Genomic DNA, 20,264 nt, shown 5'->3' on the forward strand with positions numbered 1-20,264 from the left:
TTTGCTTGCAATATATCGAAAGAGTCCACTAAGAAACTTACCTGGCTGACGCGGTTTGCCGGAATGATGAGTCGGTTTGGAGTATTTTGAGAAAAATAATAATAGTAGGAAAACCGACTTTTATTCCAGAAGGCTCCAGACTAACTCGGTCTCGGGAAAAATTCGACCCTACTTCAGACAATTCACACGCAGTAAGTGATCGCCACATACTGGCCACTGCATAATACCAAATGAGGCCTAACTGAATGGACAGGAAAGTGCGTGCTAACGTAATCCTGTACAAAACAAAACAAAAATGACAGCGCGCGGTCCTCAGTTGCTGAGACGCGCGGTCTTTGGAGTTTTTGTTGTTGTTTATCAAGCGCCTTTGGTTGTTGAGGTGCTTGATAGGTGCACACTAATTTTGCATGCGCGCAAAAGAGGTTTTTGATGCGCGCGTTGTAACAACTCGGACCATTACTGCGAGTAGCCAGAACACGAAGCGCTAGTTTATACAGGCCGCTCCCATAGGACAACACTGTACAATCAGAGGGACAACCATTACAACTCATCCCGCCGTCAAAGCGAAGCCGAGTAATCCCCGAGTCCGAGTTAAGCCTGACCCCGTTCGGGTAAGTTCTGAGACTGAACCTTTTTGGTTAATATTTCGCATTTTCGTCGTTACCCATCGAATATCTTGTAATAACATCGTTATCCTGCACATTTCCTAAGCATACGTTCACATTTGGGAGCGAAATTTGACAACTTTTGCAGGCGTACCAGAACTTTGTTTGGGCTTTAATTCTGTCCCAATCTTCCTCCGAGTAAAACTGCCATGGTAGTGTACAGAAAGTAATTTCGTTGTATGCGACCTTATTTTGACAACAAAATGTCCACGGGTTAAACCTTGCAAGCTACACTCCTATGGTCGATGATGCTGCCTTCATGGAAAAATGCTATGCTTACATCATCATCAGCAGCGAGATAAATCACCGGGCATTGAAACAAATAAATAACCTATTTATGGCTATATGACCCGTTTACTTAGAAACCTGGATCTTCGTCATGTTTGCCAAATATTGACCAGCTCAACGCTTTAAAACCACTAGATGAAACATACATACAATCTCGAACTCCCTGAGAACAGGCAATTCTATACATGACGTCTTTATTATGGAGTGTTTAGATTGTGTGTGGTGTGTGGGTTCAACACAACCTCACATCGCTATTTTATTGACATGCTGTTCTCTCGGACACTCCCATTTAGACCAAAAATACACACCCTCAAACTTAGTGAAAATAGCTTATGAAACCCTTACTTGCAAACTACCAATCAATTTCTGCAATATTTGACCATTTTGTTATGCTTCCAGCATTACGAGAAGAATAATCGTAGGAACGATATTGTTGAGGCAAAAAGCTAGAGCTCTTCGAGACGACATGTCTTTCGAAGATTCGTTCTTAGAAAATATATAGAAATATAATGCTTTACCTTGCCCAGTGTTCAAAGTGCGGTCCACTGAAGGACCGTCCCCTCCGCGCCCCGTCGACGCCCTCCTCACGTCCCACTGCTCAGTGCGATGTTCAAGTTTCTTCTGCGGGAACGTCACTCGAAAGCCGCACAAGGAAGAGCGGGGGTCTTCGAAGTCACAATTGAAGAGTTCTTAATAAAAAATCAAAGGAGGGATGATACTTTATTAGAAATATTTTTAAAAGCCTCATGGCAATACTTTGAATGCCACCAAACTTTCAGGATATAATAAATTTTCACCGGACCACAGAAACATTCCCCCCCCCCGAAAAAAAAAAATAGCGGTAGAATTCTCATTCTGAAATTTGTCCCTCCTCTAAACCGTAAAGGTGAACGCATATAATGTAATTACTCTACTCTTATTGATTTTATGTTTCAAAAAGTTCTGCATGATGGTATCAAAATAATATAGCGTGATCATCAACGACCTCGTCATCAGGGTATGTACTTCCTTAAGTGGTATACCTTCCTAAGGAAGGAGAAAATAACAAGAAATCCATCACCTTCATTCACCCCTTCCCTGATCCCCTTTCTCTCTCCTCTCCCTCTCCCTCGCCTCCCTCCCGCCTAACCACCTTCCAAGAGAAGTTTGGAAATGGCTGATGAAAATCGTGCTGTACATGCAAGACTAGGGTACAGATTATAAGTTATATTCATAGCCTGCAATAACATCTAATATCGTCGGCTAGTCTCCGTGGCACCATTAACCCTTTATAAAGTCCAAGGGACATAGTATTTTCAAAGACTACCCTGTTTTTATTTTGTGTCACTTTAAATCTTCCACAAGTTTCGCCTGTAGCATCACTTTGTTCATCATAATTATCAATCTGGAAACTCAAAATCCCAATATTATGAAAATATGAAATATGATACGTATACGTGCTTATCCCAAACAATACATAATATAGGTCTCGTATATTTTTTTTTTCATATTGTGATGCATAGCGCCCCCATGTGGTAACATTGAGAAATTTCAACCATAACAAATTAATAGTGAAGTTTGACTTGCTTTTCTTTTGTGGCGAATATGAAAATGATTGGTCTGAAATAAAGACAGGATATACTGGGGTAAAGAAATCATACAGAAAATCCATGATTTAGCATATCTCCCATGTATTTCTCTATGAAAAATAATACAATATCATATGATATGTTATTTGGCGAATAACGCCCTCAAGAAGGGACCTTGAGAAAGTCCAAAGGTTGGGTCATGTACAGTACTAGTATGTGTTGCTTTACTCATGTGCAAATTATGACAATGATGCATCAGTGATAAAGAAGCTATATGGGGGGGGGGGGCGCACAATGTGCCCCCTTCCCCCTTGGGCCTGGGAGTAGTAAAAATAGCTTGGGCTTTATAGAGTTGAGTCTAATTCGCTTTTTGTCAGCAGTTGCTCAGTCAAGTTACCTCATTTCTTTGAACAGCGTATAAAAGCTCCAAACATAAAATGTGTAGGCATTATAAAAACATTGATCATTAAGACAGATGAAAGCATGCAAATCTCAGTGGGATAATCACCAAAAGCATATGATGGAGGCCTGTTGATAGTGATCCCATGGACATAAGTAACAGATGTACGATATACAAAGTAGCCTCATCAATCAAAATCATTCTTACAATTATAAAAAAGAACAAAGGACCAAGAAGAAAAATATTTTAGGTCTTCAAGACAACAACAAAAACAACTAAAGTTGGCAGATTACTATTGTGTGTATATTTTTGGATTTCATTGATTAAAGGAACAAAGACAGAACTACCAAGTCTCACGCATTCTGCGTGAGACTCAAGCATTTAGGGGCCAACTCACGATCTCACGCATGGCACCCATTTTTCTCACGCATCAGGCGAAATCTGCAACTTGGGCCTATAATAATGAGCATAGCTCAAAAGATTAAAGTGATACATGTGTAGTTGCAAATGAAGGTATATTTCCTTTTTGTCTTATGGTCACTTAAGTATGCACCTGATCGCACCATTAAGAGCTAAATATTGAAAAAGCTCCCTACCGTGGGACTCGGGCCACAGGGGAAAAAAAAAACCCTCCCAACACCCTCGCTCGCGCGCACATTCCCATGCCGAGATGCCGAGTCATGAAAATCTCACTCATGAAATTTTTTTTTGAACTTGGCATCCCTGCAAAGATATATTCTTATCTTCACATTTCTCAGTGGACACATATCACAAAATCAATCATTCTTGACATCAATAGAAATAAAGACGTCTGCTTCAGTTCTTGAATAATATTAATGCAGCACAACCTGTGTGAACGTCGATACACTGAAAAACCGAGCGAAAAGAAAAAGCGTCACTGATATTATATTATTAGACTGGGTGATTAGTGCATTGACCATAGACGTTCATGTGAATGAGCATAAACCAGCCTTGGGCTAATGGTGTGCAATTTTCTTGATCTCTCCGTCAATCCGAGGGGGATGCACTAGCCACTGCAATCACAAGGGCAAGACAAAACAGTCAATTCACCAGTGTGAATGACAACGAGAAACTCCGAATTAAATATAGAAATGGAGTGGGATGGAGAGAGGGAAGGAGGGAGAGTTAGGGATATTGGGGGGGGGGGGGGGAGGCAAAGAAAGTGGAGAGCGCCCATCCTTGCGCCCGGTCTTACGGTTATACTCTCTCTGCTTACGGAGATAACACCTTGTTGCTGTTAACCAAGCAATGACTCTAAATATGAAGAATCCTCGAGCAGGCAAAAACAATGTTTTGTCTTTTTTTTCGAGTCATTTTTACAATATATCCACCGGACCTGGGTAGAGTTGCGTATAGTGTCGCATACCGATGATACGCCGAATTGGCCGCGTACTCATGAAAGTCAGAAAGCAAGTGACCACAAGAATGAGAAAAAGAAGTGGTGTGATAAATCCTTGAATCCAGTCTCAAAGGATTAAGATTCCCACATAGCCGAGTTGGAGTCTCGAGTTGTGCCGAGCTGCGCGAGCTTGAACTCGTGTGAACTCGCGTGAACTCGCGTGAAATTTGTTAATTTTAATGAGCTGCGCATGAGTGATCTACGAGGCACCATCGAGTTTACTACGATAGCTGTACGAGTTCAGCACGAGTTACTTCGAGTTAGGGAAAATTTTGAACATGTTCAAAATTTTTTGAACCACACGCGAGTTCACGGGGAGTTTTGCAGATTGACTACGAGTTACGCGAGTTGTCGCGAGTTATCCCGAGTTACATGAAGAGCTTTACGCGAGTTATCGCGAGTGCCCCTTTGAGGCAACTCGCCACAACTCGCCAAAGCTCGGCACTGTAAAGCAGGCTTCCCACTTAGCCGAGTTACAGTGCCGAGCTTTGGCGAGTTGTGGCGAGTTGCCTCAAAGGGGAACTCGCGCTAACTCGCGTAAAGCTCTTCATGTAACTCGGGATAACTCGCGACAACTCGCGAAACTCGTAGTCAATCTGCAAAACTCCCCGTGAACTCGCGAGTGGTTCAAAAATTTTTGAACATGTTCAAAATTTTCCCTAACTCGAAGTTACTCGTGCTGAACTCTTTTAAACTCGTAATATACTCGTACTACTCGTAACAAACTCTCAATACTCGGACGAAGCTCGCGATGAACTCTTCGTAACTCGCCACCTTCAAGTATAAATATACGCGAGTTCTGCTCGAGTTTTAAAGAGTGCAATACGAGCACTACGAACCTACTACCAGTATGTGTAGGGGGAGTTGCCCTCGAAATTAGCGCGAGTTTAGATGGAGCTCTGCGACTTACAACGAGTTTTGTGTTCGCTTATTCAAAGTGCATTGAACTGACCTATTGATATGGAATTATTCACATTTCACAGGGATTGCGCGAACTCATAACGGACTCGTAACGGGCTCGTATTGGGCTCGTAACAAGCTCTCTATAACTCGATGAAAGCTCGATTTAAGTCGTACACAGGTCATCACAACTCGCCCCAAGATCGGTGTGACTCGTATCATGCTCGGATCACTCGTACCGCTATCGTAGTAATGTCGATGTTGCCTCGTAGATCACTCATGCGCAGCTCATTAAAACTGACAAATTTCACGCGAGTTCACGCGAGTTCACGCGAGTTCAAGCTCGCGCAGCTCGGCACAACTCGGGACTCCAACTCGGCTAAGTGGGAACCCTGCTTAAAGGGGAGGGCTAGTAACCGATCAGTCGGAATCAGTACGAATACTGAGGGATGATTGTTCCAATCCTTGTGGGATTCATTTAAGAGTACATTACATATATACTGTTGTGTGAAAATTATTTGCTTCAGAACGGTCTCATATTCAAGTAATGTGCACATTAATGCCCCGTCACTGACCAGGCACGCTAACCTAGAAACATTAAACTGCACATTACTTGAATATGAGACCATTCTGAAGCAAAACATTTTCACACAACAATAGATATATGATGTACTCTTAAATGAATGCCACAAGGATTGGAACAATCACCCTCCACCATTCCCACTGATTCCCACTGATCAGTTACTAGCCTTCCCCTTTAATGGCGTAGGGTAGCATAATGTTGCATAGGCATTGGCATATAAGTAGCGTAGTGTTGCGCTTTACTGCGCACAGTACCGTAATGTTGCGTTATACTGCGTATCTTTGCGTCCTGTGCTTTACGCCGAAAGTACAGAAACAAATTAAACATGTTCCATTCTTTTTGCGTACCCCACGTGTCCCTTTGCGTCACTCGACGTATTGTGACGTAGGCCGGCGTAGGGTAAGTTATAACCTCGGCGAAGTCGGTACGCAATACTATGCAACTCTTACGCAAGTGTGAATGCCCCTACTTGACTCAATAGTCTGACTAGCTGGTAATCTAAGGGCTGTTCTTTTGTTTTTTCCCTCACGCTACGACAGCAATCACGTGTGATATCACAAAGACGATTAAAAACATTATTTTCCGAGATTGTTGAATTATGAATAGATATTGTATAACTGTTTTGACGTTCCATTGTGTAGTTTTATCCATCTAAAAAAAAAAGAATATACAGTGTATCGTAATTAGGGTGCAGAGTGGTCTTAACAAAGGGTTATAATTTTGGTTAAAAAACAAGCTTCTACTCGCCTGGCATCTTATTACAATTAAGAAGAGTGGAATACTCCGTAAACTGTAGTCCTTTATCTTTGGAATTTCCAATGTATTCGTCGACTATATTCACGTAACATATCCATTATTTTCAGAGAGAAAAAAAAATCTGTTATCTGTGTACTCAACATGCGTTTCCCACAACACAATATGTATCTATTATTCCATATTACTTGATTAGTTATATTCAATTCTCGGATCTCAATATGTTTTCGATATTTTTAGTAAGTAGTGGAGAGAGTAATACCTTGAGACATCAAAGTTGCAATGGAATAAAAGCTAGCAGGTCCAGACGCAAGTGTTTTTATGGCTGATTTATAAGGCGACAAGGGATTATTTTAGCGAATGCCCCCCCCCCCCTATCGTTTAAAATACCCCACTGACCTATGATTATCCCTCACACAACTTGCGATGTCATTGTAAAACACACAAATAAATAAATTTAAAAAAAAACATTTATCCAAACTTGGTAGATTATTCCAAACGTCTGAAATATGAAAAACTATGACATAAAAGCGTAGTTGAATTGATAATGCATATTTTGGGCATTTGTAGTATCGTTATTATAAACGGAACAATTCAACGTGAAATGATCATTAAATACTTTAGGTAAAATGTTGTTACGTAATTCAAAACAAAATTAGCACTTTTCGAATGATATCGATTGTTTGATAGGAAGCCATTTTGTTTCTAAGAATAGAGGTATGCTGGTGGACAAATGTGGAGAGTGAATTAAAAGCCCATTTTATGTAATTTTTTAACACGCTCTATATTTTTGTTTGAAGTAAAACCCCAGGCAACATCGCAATGATAAACATAGCATGAGGCAAGTAAATGACATACCATCTTTAAGATATTTTGAGGAAGAAATTGTATTCTGTATAAGATATTAACATTTCTGGACAAAGTTGACATAAATTATCAATGATTATATTCCACATACTAAGAATCTTGCTATAGGATTGGTCAAGAGCTGATCACGTGATAAAGCGTAGTTTTGCCCATCACATCACCTGAGAAGAACTAGGTCACTTGATAGTACACAGTGCAACGCACTTTCCCTTCAGTGTCGCGCGGTGCGCGCAGCAAATTCATTGTTTTGTCATCTATAAAGACAGCTGTTTGTTTTGCTGATCTCTGGCAGTCCATACAGTCTTAACGCGAGATGAGTACGCGCGAAATAAAAGTGCGTTGCACTGTGGTCTATCATTTAACTAGGTCACTTGATAGTACACAGTGCAACGCACTTTCACTTCAGTGCCGAGCGGTGCGCGTAGCAAATTCATTGTTTTGTTATCTACGCGCACACGTAGCCTATAAGCCCTAAGGATACCTAAAGACAGCTAAAAACGGTTTCAGATGTGGGATAAAATGGGTATTTCTAGGACCCTTGATGTGGAATATAAAGCAAATAATCAACTTTTAGTTTCAGGCAATGAGACAAACTATCACTTCCTCGGCGATCTGAATGTGTACGCTATCTTTCCTCAGCTGCGCTTCGGAAAGATAGCTACATCCAGATCGCCTCGGAAGTGATAGTTTGTCCCATCACCTTCACCAACGTTGATTATTTGCTTACTATCAACTAACACCCGTAAAGATTCGACATTATAGACACTCTATCTATTTTCTCATTTCTGCAATATTTATTCAATTCTTTTTCAATAACGGTGCGAGTTGCGAATGATACCCCTTTCGGGTAATCGCGGTTCAATTATCCGCATCCAAATAATGCGGATGAAGTAATCAAAATCGCGTTCATATATCCCATGAAGTGCGCACTACTTTTACGAGCGCCCGTTCATATAACGGTGCGAAAGACGGGAGTATTTGTCATGGTTACTGGGCACGCCTCTATAATGACGTAATGTTTCCGGTGATATATACTCACGTGTATGCACAGCTCTCGCTCAAGCTCAGCAATCAGCGGTTGTGCGGGAAATCGAGTGACCTTTGACCGAACTGTGGAATGTTAGTGCGCATAAGTCGTAAAAACGCGTTCATGTATTCTCGATCAACTCCTCATGCTGCAATAATGCGCATAATAGCAGCATCAAAATAATGCGCACTTTTTTACTCCTCTTCCGTTCATGTAATCAAAATTTTACGACTTATTGCTCCTATTATCCGCATCCACGATTACCTGAAAGGGGTATAAGTTGTAATTAGTTTTAGTTTATTTGCTCTCAGTTAGTTACTGTATTCACATGGTTGAACATTAACATGATCCTTATATCATAGGCAAATAGTATGTAATGGAGATTTTGAGTTGAACATGGTTAATATCATATATATATATATATATATATATATATACATAGTAAACGAATCAGTAGAAGAAGAACGCCGTGAAAGATAATAAATCCTAGATCTTGAAGATCTTAAAAACGGAGCATAGCTCTTAAATATATATATATTTCTAGGGATCTTAGCGCTTAGCCCTTCGGTACTCCACATTTAACTTGTTTTAGATTGGTGCAATCACAACTGAGAATTAAAAATGTTTGCATCTGGAAGATAATTTATCAATTTTTAATGGGAGTCTTGATCCCGTAATGATATAAATTTTGCGATAACATGAAATGAACTATAACTTAAAGCGAAATTGATATCCATGAAGAATATCGTTTTTGTTCAAAAATTCACTCAGTCTCTTAGAAGTACTTCTACAATGAAAGCCCAGTGATTTATCAATACCCATATTGATTTGGTATTATCTTTGAATTTATTAAATGTTATATTAGACATTTATTAGCAGATGGTAATCCTAAGTAATATCGTAATATCTTACTATTATTTATTTTTTGCTGGTTCCGAAAGCACCAAATGATAATTTTGATGACTAAATTCTTATCATCGATGGTTTCCAGGAATCACAAACTTTCACCATTTTTGGTGACCCAGATCACTTTGTGGCAACGCTAAACTTGCATATGTTAGCCTATTTAATGTCTGGTATCTCGACCTCAGACTTTGTTCAGGCCGTTCTCTTGTTTAAAAGATTAATGTTGTATCCATACATTTTGAGTACCTTCCAGATTAATTTCTAGAGCCCTATAGGGGGGCTTAATAAACGCCGGCTGCAAGAGACTTCACTTACACATTACAGCATTGTACTGTGCCACAGTCATTCTTTGGGGAAGTAAGCTACCATGGCAGAAATCTGGGATTTCTGAGCATTCTTGAGCTGAAGGTGCTCACCTTACATCATCAGAGCTCTTGTCTACAGCCAGACATTACATTTGTTTTTCCTTCGGAGCCTTCATAAGACATTTTGCAGATGAGGGCTATCACTGTAACCTATAATTAATAGGTTCGTTTATGTATCCCATTTAGCGTCAGTATACACATGCATACACACACACACACACACACGCACACAGGCACACACACACACACACACACAAACACACATTAATTTTATAGAAAGATCAATAAATTTCAAAGAATCACGCTCGAATTCAATACGTTTGACAAGTGTACACGTCTCACTCCAGCAGAAGCTGAGTTTTGGGATGATCATTTTGCTTCGATTTCTTTCCGATTTGATCTGCTATATTTTTGACTAGTGGGGGGGGGGGGGGGGAGCGCAAGGGACTTTTTGGTTCAAATTCTTCCAAAAGCACCAAATTTGGTACACATGTAGCCCAAACCATACTATTTCGATTTTTAATGGGCGCCAAGAAGGGCGCCCTCTGGGACGGCCATATTGGCAAAGTCCAATATGGCCGCCATATTGAAAACATAAAAGGGTTACAATCGTTTTAAAAATTCAGTTGTAGAAGCTTTCTGGGTCACGGAATTCGAATCTGAAATTGCTTTTATGGTCTGAAGTCAACTTTTTCTTATAAGGTCACATAAAGGTCATTTGGGGGTCAGGCTATTGTATGCATTACATGTAATTTAAAAGTGGCCAATATTTCACGAATGCCAGCCTTGGTAACAGAATTGCAGTTGTCGACGGTTGAAAGGAGGCATATTTCTGGTGAAGGGCGCCCTCCGGTTGGCATATTGGCAAAATCCAATATGGCCGCCACCTACGTTTAAAGGCCACTCTAACACTTAAAAACCTTAAAAGTGTTACAATAATTTGCAAAGTCAGCTTTAGAGGTTTTCTGGGTCAGGAATTCGATTCTAAAGTTGTTTTTATCGTTTGAAGTCAACTTTTCCTTATAAGGTCACCCTAAAGGTCATTTGGGGTAAAACCAATATACATATAAATAGGAACTTTAAATATGGCCTCCCTGTAGTCAATATAGCAGGAATGACAGCCTTGTTAATAGAATCGCAGTTCTTGAGGGCTGTGGGAGAGGGAGGGGTAGGCTTTCTTATGTCTAGGCATACACTCATGAATATATGACAACCCCTTTCTGAGAGTAATAAGGTTCTGGGGTTCTGGGCGTTTTCAAAAGTGGGGAGCGGGGGGGGGGGGAGGTCTTGGGCTCATCTTTCCCTTTCCACTTCCGGGTTTCTTCAGCTGACAAGGTCTTCAGCTCATATTTCTCCTTCCACTTCCGGGTTTCTTCAGCTGACAAGCAAAAGAAAAAAAAAAGGGGGGGGGGGGTCTTCAGCGCAAAAACATAACCTTACCGCCCTCAGCACTTCAAGATATCTATCTCTTTTTAGTGCCACTTACGTACTTCCGGGGTAAAAAAAATGTGGGGGTGGGGCCCAGCCCCTGCCCCCTCCCCCCCCCCCCCCCCCCTCTCCCGGCTCCGCCGGCCATGTAATACATCGATAGTTCAGCGATAAGGGGGAGGGCTACTATTTATATTACCAGCGTCCTTGACGTTGCAACTAAAAAGAGAAGTGTTTTCATTTTTTTGTCGCATTTCAGAGATCCTCAATCACAATGGGTTTTCATAATTCAGATTGAAATTCGATGGAGTAATCACTCCTATTCTGGGTGAAAAAAAAGAAATTCTGTCGTGTTTAAAGGGATGGTACAGTTTTGGTGGAGATGAGAATTGGACTTTTAACTTTTTGCGAGATACCAAGAAAACACTTATGAAATCGTACAGAGCATACCAATTAAACAGGAATTCAAAGTTTATTTGATGAAAATCGGGTTTGTAATCACTGAAACATCCAAAAACAAAGTAAAACAAAGCGATCGTAATGAAGCGTGGGTCCGACACTTATTAGAATCGCTCTGTTTGGATATCTTAGCCATTTCAAAACCAATTTTCATCAAATAAACGTTGAATTCCTCATGGAATTACATGCTCTTTCATACTTCATAAGAGGTTTCTCATTATCTCACCAACAAATGTTCGAAACCTGAAATTAGGTCTCAACCAAAACTAAACGAACCCTTAAATCTTTCGAGAGTTCTTAGTAGATCAGGTTGGCATCAATTCGCTATTTTCGAACTTGTGTATGAAAGTTTGATTCGAAATGCCGTATAGGAAATTTTATGTGCCACCACAGCGAAATATGCCGTTTAGAGAATATGGCGGTCCTGGTGACGCCATGTAAGGTACAAACATATTTCACAGGTGCCAGTGACACCATTAACGGGGTACAGATTAGATATGCCATAGTACAACTTTTATGACACCATGTAGGGTCTATTCAGATTCTAAAGTGCTTGGACGCGAATGGGTATGATATCACATTGCTTAAGACTTTAAGTTTATATCTCGTTGGTCTGAAGACTAGGTTGCAACTCTAGTCCCCGCAACATCTCCACGACGCACGTCTTCTGGAGACGAGCCCAATCTCCAGTAGTCGCAGGAGAATCAAACATTTTCTATTTTTTGCAAAGACTATTTCCAGCTTCCAGTGCCGGCTTGAGCAGATGTTTTCTGATGATCTGCTTATGACAGGATGATGCCTACCCGCGTTGACATTGCATGGCTGCACCACAAACCTTAATTGTTGCTCATCAGCCCTTGCTGCTTATGAGCACGATTATAAAAGCGTTCTACCCGTTGCATGTGAACGGACTCGATGCCGTCAAGGAGCTCAGGGTCCAGGATGAGATCTGAGTAGTTTATGTGTCAGCGAGCTCAGGTTTGCTGACCCATACTACTTAGGCATTTTGCATGCCACATCAAAGCAAGTCTGAAGTAATGTCGAACCCTGTCACTGCCTGTTGGGCTCTGGAAGAGAGGTATGCCAGTGCTGTAAAGGAAATATAGGCTGGAAAGCCCTTTATCTTTCCAATTCCAGGACCCACCTGTGATTCCCTCTGATCAAAGGGATTTTAAAAAAGCAGACTGCCGAAAATGTGATGTTGTACTCATCCATGCAATTGAATACTGTTTTCAGAAAAGGTTCTGCAACATTATGTCATCCTGCGTAAGGATATCTTTGCGTAGATCACCTCTAAGTTGCTGAAAGGCCGAGATCACAGTTCCGATTAGATACTGCAGTCTCGAATCAGGTGCTCAGGATGAGTTTTCCGTCTCAGTTATTCTTGGAGATCTGTGTGCTGATAGATGAGGGCAGTTCTTTACTTATCAATCATATTTTCCAGGAAGCCGCCGCGCTGTTCCAATCATACTTTGAGATTTGAGCGGTGCCATCACCATCTCTTGTCAGAGGACTGCACATTGTTGCTGCTCATCATGTATCCCGTACAACATCAATAGGTATTCAGTTTCCCAAGTCATTGGCGCCTCCTGTAAAGAAACTGTTTCGTTTGATTAAAAAAAAAGAATGAAAAAGATAAGAAAAAAACCGTCAGCTTGTCTTCACCTATTCTGATAAGATACTGCCATTGAAGGACCCTAATGATCGCATGTAGTTAACCGCACCTAGAATGCTAGTCTGGCCTTAGTTGAGGAGCTCGATTCCCTAGAATCTAAGTTTCGGCCATTGCTTCCTTCACTGAAGATGCAGACGCTGTCTTGTCAAGGGAGAGAAGGCATATACCAATTTCAGCAGGAGAATCCGCAGGACCTATGAAAAAAGACGATAAGTTCATAAAACTGGCAACCAACAGAAGCGGATTGATTGTCAAGACGTGGCCATGTATTCACACAGGGTTGCTGCTGTTCCTGATGCCATATAGGTCTCGAGGCATGCGCGTAGGAGGAACTGTAGACTCCTTGATAACGTTGCGGCGAGTTCTAAATAAGAAGTCAATGCCAAGAGCTGTGACAGTAACCGCATCTGTCGTTAGAAAAAATCAAAACAAAGCCTGTATGGATGATAATCACGTCTCAAACATTTCATTTCTCTCCGAAGCCATGGAATAACCCCATTGTGGTGTCTCTCGCGGATCTCTTCTCTTATCTTCTCCTCTTTTTTCTCCGCATTTATGTTGTTCTAACCACTTATATCATTTACCTATACTTTACTTTTTTTACTATATTTCCATTTATAAATCTATCACCCTTTTCTTTAATTATCATAAGTATTTATGTAGAAATGAGATGATTATCAATACCCGATGGCATATGGTCATCTGTTGAGCAAAAAAAAAAAAAAAAATACATAAAAAAATAGATACACGTAAAGTTCTCCAAACGAGTACAAGCTGTCCTTTCGCCATAATTCTTATGCTTTGAAAATAAAAATTGAAAATCATTTCGAATGAGTAGTTGTGGGAATTCATATACTCTATTTGCATCCTTTGTATTCGAAAGTTTATTTAAAAAATCTGCCTTGTTTCGTTCGCTTTGAGTAGGTTGTGCCGTGGACGTAAAAGTTTTTTTTTTTTTGTATAAACACTTTCTTTTGTTCAGTTGTGAAAGGGCGGTGTATGATGCAAATTTGACAAAAGTAAAAAGGTAATCAGTTCATACACCAAGATTTCTTTTCTTGTGTCTTCTTATGATGCAGCACCTGTAGATCACAACAAAAGTAACATCTATTTTGCATCTGCTTTCTCTTCTACTGCAAATAATATTATAAGCATTTGTATCATTATCACTTTATTAAGTCTCTAAGCTTGATTGATACCGGCCTTTCTGACTAACAGACTGAAGACGAGCTTAAACACTTTTTGTAAGAGTCGTGAGAGTCGTGCGGTGATAGGAATCTTACTAAAGCGGGGTCCCCACTATCACGATTGTCGCAACGATTGAAATCGTGGTCTTAATCGTGAAGCAATCGTGGTGATCTTACTAGATCGTATCAGATTGTATCAGATCATGAGGTCAATCGTGGTAATCGCGTTGATCGTAGAAAATTTTTGGACGGTTCAAAAATTTTCTACAATTAACACGATTAATTTTTGACCGTGATCATCACATCAGATTGTCTTGGATCGTATCAAAAACGCAGCAAATCTTATCTAATCGTGCTTCTTAATCATGTTGATCGGGATCGACTTTTTTCAGTTTCCTTCTGCTTATTTATTTATTTATTTTTTTTGCACATTTGCCCTTATTTTACTCGCAAATATTTTGTATTCCGCGAGATTAAATAAGGGAGGGGTGGCACAATGAAATATGAAATAACAACACCACTGAAACATCCACCAGAAGCAGAATGTTTCACATACCCCACATAGTAACTTTTGTGACTTTTGAAAAGTGACCATTGTCGTGGATGAAAGGTCACTTTTTTTTTGGTTAAAAAGTAACATTTTTAGGGGAGTTACCTTTCTGTTGTGTGTGTATGTCGGTTTTGTTATACACTGTTAAATAAAACAATAAATCAAGCCAAACCAACCAAACTGTCAATACCCCATGAGATAACCGCATTTTGAAATAAGAATGCATATGATCCATACTATGCGAATGTGAAATTAAACACACAAGCAATGCAATCAGTTCGGCCAACTTTCTTATATGAGCGTTTATAACACATATTATGTTAGCATTCAAAAAGATCCCATCCTCTTTTTCAGCGTTAATTTCATCATATTTTCTTCATGTAATTTCAAAGGAAGGTGAAAACATTTGTCTTGATCTTTCTTTTTTTTTCTGGGGAAGATGAGGCAATGATCTGATTTTGTGGTTCGGGCATGCGCACACAGACATCTCATCCGTTCATGGATTTGAAATTTGTGGGCATGTGATGTGTGCGCATGCGCTGGCCGTCAATTCAGTGTAGCTCTCCCAAGGTCCTCTCGACAGAGTCGCATTCAGTCATAAATTCGAACAGAAAGGGACTATTGGCAGAACCAAACGTTGCCCGAAGCCTGTTTTCAATACTTCAACTTAAGTGGTAAGTCTTCAAATTGAAGAAATTTTTGGATTTTAATTTGATATTTACCCGCGATACTAGTCTGTCATGATCCTGTATGCTACAATGCGCAGCCCCATTTAGCTATGCGTATGGGGCTGCTGGTCGCAGTTATCATGCAATAATGGTTTCGTACAATACGTGCTCGCGGTACCGTGTCGAGTCAACACGGCTCTGGTACGAAACCATTATTGCATGATTACTAAGACATGAGAGCACTTTGGGGCGAGTAAGTCTCACAGTGTTAGTTATATGAAAGTTACTTTAACCTGAAACACAAACTAAGACAAGGAACTAAAGGAACTAAAACAATGAAATCCATCGTCAGCAGGACTATAGTATTCCCATTCGGGTCCAATCGCATCTTAAATGGGTGTCGCTTTTGATCCCGATCGTGCAAGATATCGTATCTTATCTCAACAGCCCACATTGGTTCGCGGTATTCGTATTGGAACGTATCAGAACGTACCAGCACGCACCAAATGGGGATCCCGATCGTAATGATCGTGGTAGATCGGGACCAATCATGGCCTCAATCGGGACAATCCTATCGGATCGTATTTGAACGGGAGACCAGATCGTGACAGATCGTATTGCTTGAAATAGACCAATCGTGACCATATCGCAACCAAGCGAACCAACACGTATAGACTCGCATAACCTCGTATCCAAACGTGAAATTTCAGACGAGTTCAACAAAACTTCCACGATCAGTTACGAATGTCCAATCGTGGCGTTCGTAATAGATCGTACGATAGTGGGAACACCGCTTTTAAAGCAGCGATCATGCCCTGTGCATGCACACCACAAAAACATGCATGGACGTCTTTCATATTCCGCAGGCCTTGCATTCCTTGATCTTTTCCTCTTCTTTCTCAGCAATCCAATCATTACTAACTAGCACAGTATAACATCAGTTGTGGTTGTTTTGGGGTTTTATTTTTCTATCCATCATTACCGTATTTGGTTTCCTGCAGACTAGAATCTTATCTTTCAACCTGTCTGCCATGTATGTTGTATTCCTAGAGCAATTTGAAGTCGACAATTTCTACTATACTTTTCGGCAACAAGGCAACTGATGTTTATATCTTGAATGGCTTGAAGTCCTTGCTGAGTGGTAAGGTGCCATAGCATAGGCCTAATGATGATGCTGGTTACATCGTAATGTCGCTTCTGTTTCTCAGACCTTCTTTCTTCAATCCATATTCCGTAGAGTTGAGATATATCTACTTGATCGTGGGCATTAGTGACAAGATCTTGTGTGTCTTCAAAACTCCTTTCCTCAAGCGCTCCAATGACCAGTCTTCCATGGCCCCTATTTATTATGTCTGGTCGCGAAGAATTTTACCCTCCAGTGGTCCGGTTTCTCTTTTCTCTTCATATTTTTTTTTTTCATTTGCTGTTAAGGGTTTTCATGGTGGAGGTGTCGTGGCTGAGTGGATAAGAGCGCTCGTCTGTGAACGACATGAGCGGGGTATGGTGGGTTCGAGCCCATGCCAAGCCCGACACGTTTGCCCTTCAGCAAGGCACTTTATCCACATTGCTGCTCTCCACCCAGGAGTATAAATGGGTACCCGGTAGGATGAGAAAGCTTATGTTGGTTGATCAGCATGTGCGCGCCTGTAAAATGGCTGCGACTGGCTGGAATGCTCCCCAAGGAGTGGAGAATGAGCACTGTTTAGTGCTGGTTGGAAATCATGTATCCAGTGACCGGGGTAATAATAGTCTGTAAAGCGCATTGAGACACTTAAATGTGAAATGCGCTATATAAAAACCAGCTATTATTATTATTATTATTATTTTCAACATGCCAATTCCCCAACATTCCCTCACGACCTAACAATATCATCATCCCTGTTATAATCACTAGTATTATTATTGTTGTTATCATTATTATTATCATCATTAACATGCTATCATTATTATCTCAATATCTGTCTCGGCATAAGCTTCAAGGCCCTTCTGTGTAATATACCTTTTTGTTAAGATTTGGCTAAATTCAAGGAGTTCTTTTTCTTACCTTTTGGATAGTCTGCACCTGTACAAGCAACAAACACTAGAGACAACGATAACAACTTCAACAACGATTAGCTCGATGCTTCTGAAACTGAGTACGGAAAGTGATGGATACTCCGAGAAAAGAACTCCTCTCCGATGGCAAATGCGACACGGAAATTACGCGGTCTTGTCTGTGTCTGCGGAGGAACCAGAAACTCCATAATTGTACAAGATTTACTGGGATTCTGTTATACCTCAACATTGCAATGATTTAGTCTTTAAACATGGACGCAAACCGCAATGCTCCATAAGTTGTGAGTGAGTATATTCAAAGACGATGTAATTTTACTTCGACAACTTTTGAACAGCATTTGTTTCGGATACCACGCAGCTAATAAACGAAGTAAAAAGTGAAAACATACCTGTCTACAACTAGATTTCCCCAAAATGCATGAATCACCACAAAACGCTATACACGTTTTCTTGATTATTTGTCGAGTATTTTTCAAAGCCTGCATGTGGATACAAAACGGTCTGTCTTGAACCATTTTTCTAAGACATGAACTACATGGACATCAAAGCGGTCACAAACAGAGCATTTTGTAGGGTCTTCTGATTCGCATCCGCAATTTACTTTTCATTAGCACTGTCTTTTCAGCGCAGTGTTTTCACGGTAATAATTATGTTTATTCCTCGAAAACACAGACAGTGCAAACCATTGTCTTATAGGCCATTTGCTGCAGTTCATTTAGGTCATGGCAGTTAGTAGTCCATAGACATCAGTGAAAATCAGTTTAAAGATCCACAAATCAATGTAATATCAGTGCGTTATACTAGCTTTCATGTAATACTTAGCACATACGTTGGAAAGTGAACGTCGCCGTCCCTTAAGCGTGCAATGCAACGATACCTTCACCGATGAAGAGTTAATCATACAGTATATAAGAACAAAGAGAGCAAAATACCGGAAGGAAATTAATAAATCTTAATGTTGGGTGTAGATTACACTTATGATCAATGATGGGATTATGAGTCTTCATAAATGTCTATGTGTGCGTACAGATCTAAATCGGCAAGGTAGTGTATAGAAATGTCAATGCATTCGAATCCAGCTTTCTAATGAAACAGCTCAGAGCTAGTTGTCTAGAAAGTCTCTTTACTTTTCGATATGACAGACCGATTCCTCTTACACACAAAACTATATATTGTATATTATATATATATATATATATATATATATATATATATATTATATATATCACTATTTTGATCGTTTCAAGACAGGGGACAATGTACCTTAAAATATGATAATCCATGCCTTAATCGTTGTTAATCAACCCCAGTGAATTCCCACACAGCCTTAAAAATGAACGAACACCTGAACTCCAAGATAGAAAACCCCACCATTTATGTTTAAAAAAAATGGACATGTTAACAACTCTGTGACTGAGAGCATCAAAGGAAAATGAACTATCTTGTCCAAAAGAACCTCGCAAAGTCTCCTATATAATGACTCAGTAACAATACGATGTTCAAACTCTTTCCTCCAAATCAGATTCGCTCTCTTACTTCCCTATACCCCCTATATAGCCCCCATACAACTGGCGATGGTTGTGTCTATCATAGTCCATATCTAACAAGGACGGAGAATATTCCTGGGAAGAAAATGACAAGAAGGACTTCTTGCTAATTGGTAGCGGCAAAAACCTCGTCACGCAATCACCAGGGGATGTCACCCATTAATCAGTACGGGCAGGGGAGACTAAGTCACGAACTGTTGACACATACACTTTCTACCACGTGATCACCAGTTCACGTAGCCTTATCAACAGCTTATCTGAAGCTTGTTTGCGTCATTCTGAGGGCCGAATGAGTTTATATTTCACGAGATTCTAGTTCTGATTGTTTTGACTTATATCATTGTCTTTTCTCTTACTTAACTGTTCCTTGAAATGTAACAGAGGGCAGTTGAGCTTCAAGTATGCCAATGCCGTACGGATGTATGCCTGCGTGTAGCAGAATGTCATATTTTGCGTCACTTACGCAAAACTATGATGGTAAGTGTATACGCGCAACCAGAAATTTAACGACGGCGCTTCAACTGCGACAAACCTGACCCCATAAAGGGATACCGTCCTCGAGGATTGCCTTCTGCAGCTATCCCTCACTCAATAACGTTATTGTGGAGTCAAACTCGGTGACGGTGCCGCAAACTCTTGTGACAGCAAGTTCACATTTGGGAATGACAAATGTGAGGCGCTCCAAGTCAGCGACGTACCTGACATCGGCACCATGTGCACTTTTCAGTTATATTGTTTGTTCTACTCTGCTGGATCAGTTGACGAATTGGGGGGGGGGGGGGGGGCGTCATCATGAATGAGTAACACATCATTGCGAATGTATAGGCGTCCTCATTACTTCCATACCTACCTGGCTCCTTGCCTGAATTAAAGCATCTACAACTATCACGATTCTTAATTCCACAAAGACCTGTATCTACACTGTGTTTTGTTTTTAGATTGTTTTTTTTTTT

The 20,264-nt window shown here is 40.5% G+C and overlaps 1 protein-coding gene across 1 annotated transcript in view; it reads right to left on the reverse strand.

Moving 5' to 3' along the window:
- The window catches only part of LOC139731401 (uncharacterized), a 66,888-nt gene that overhangs the window by 45,076 nt on the left and 1,548 nt on the right, over nucleotides 1–20,264 (reverse strand). Inside the window, exon 2 of the mRNA XM_071642289.1 lies at nucleotides 1,472–1,642. Within this exon, the coding sequence (XP_071498390.1) occupies nucleotides 1,472–1,642 (171 nt within the window). The remainder of the gene's footprint in view (nucleotides 1–1,471; nucleotides 1,643–20,264) is intronic.

This window comes from Diadema antillarum, unplaced genomic scaffold (assembly GCF_040938485.1).
Source record: "Diadema antillarum isolate AM-2024a unplaced genomic scaffold, OU_Dant_1.0 seq00000369_RagTag, whole genome shotgun sequence".
NCBI classification, from domain to species: domain Eukaryota; kingdom Metazoa; phylum Echinodermata; class Echinoidea; order Diadematoida; family Diadematidae; genus Diadema; species Diadema antillarum.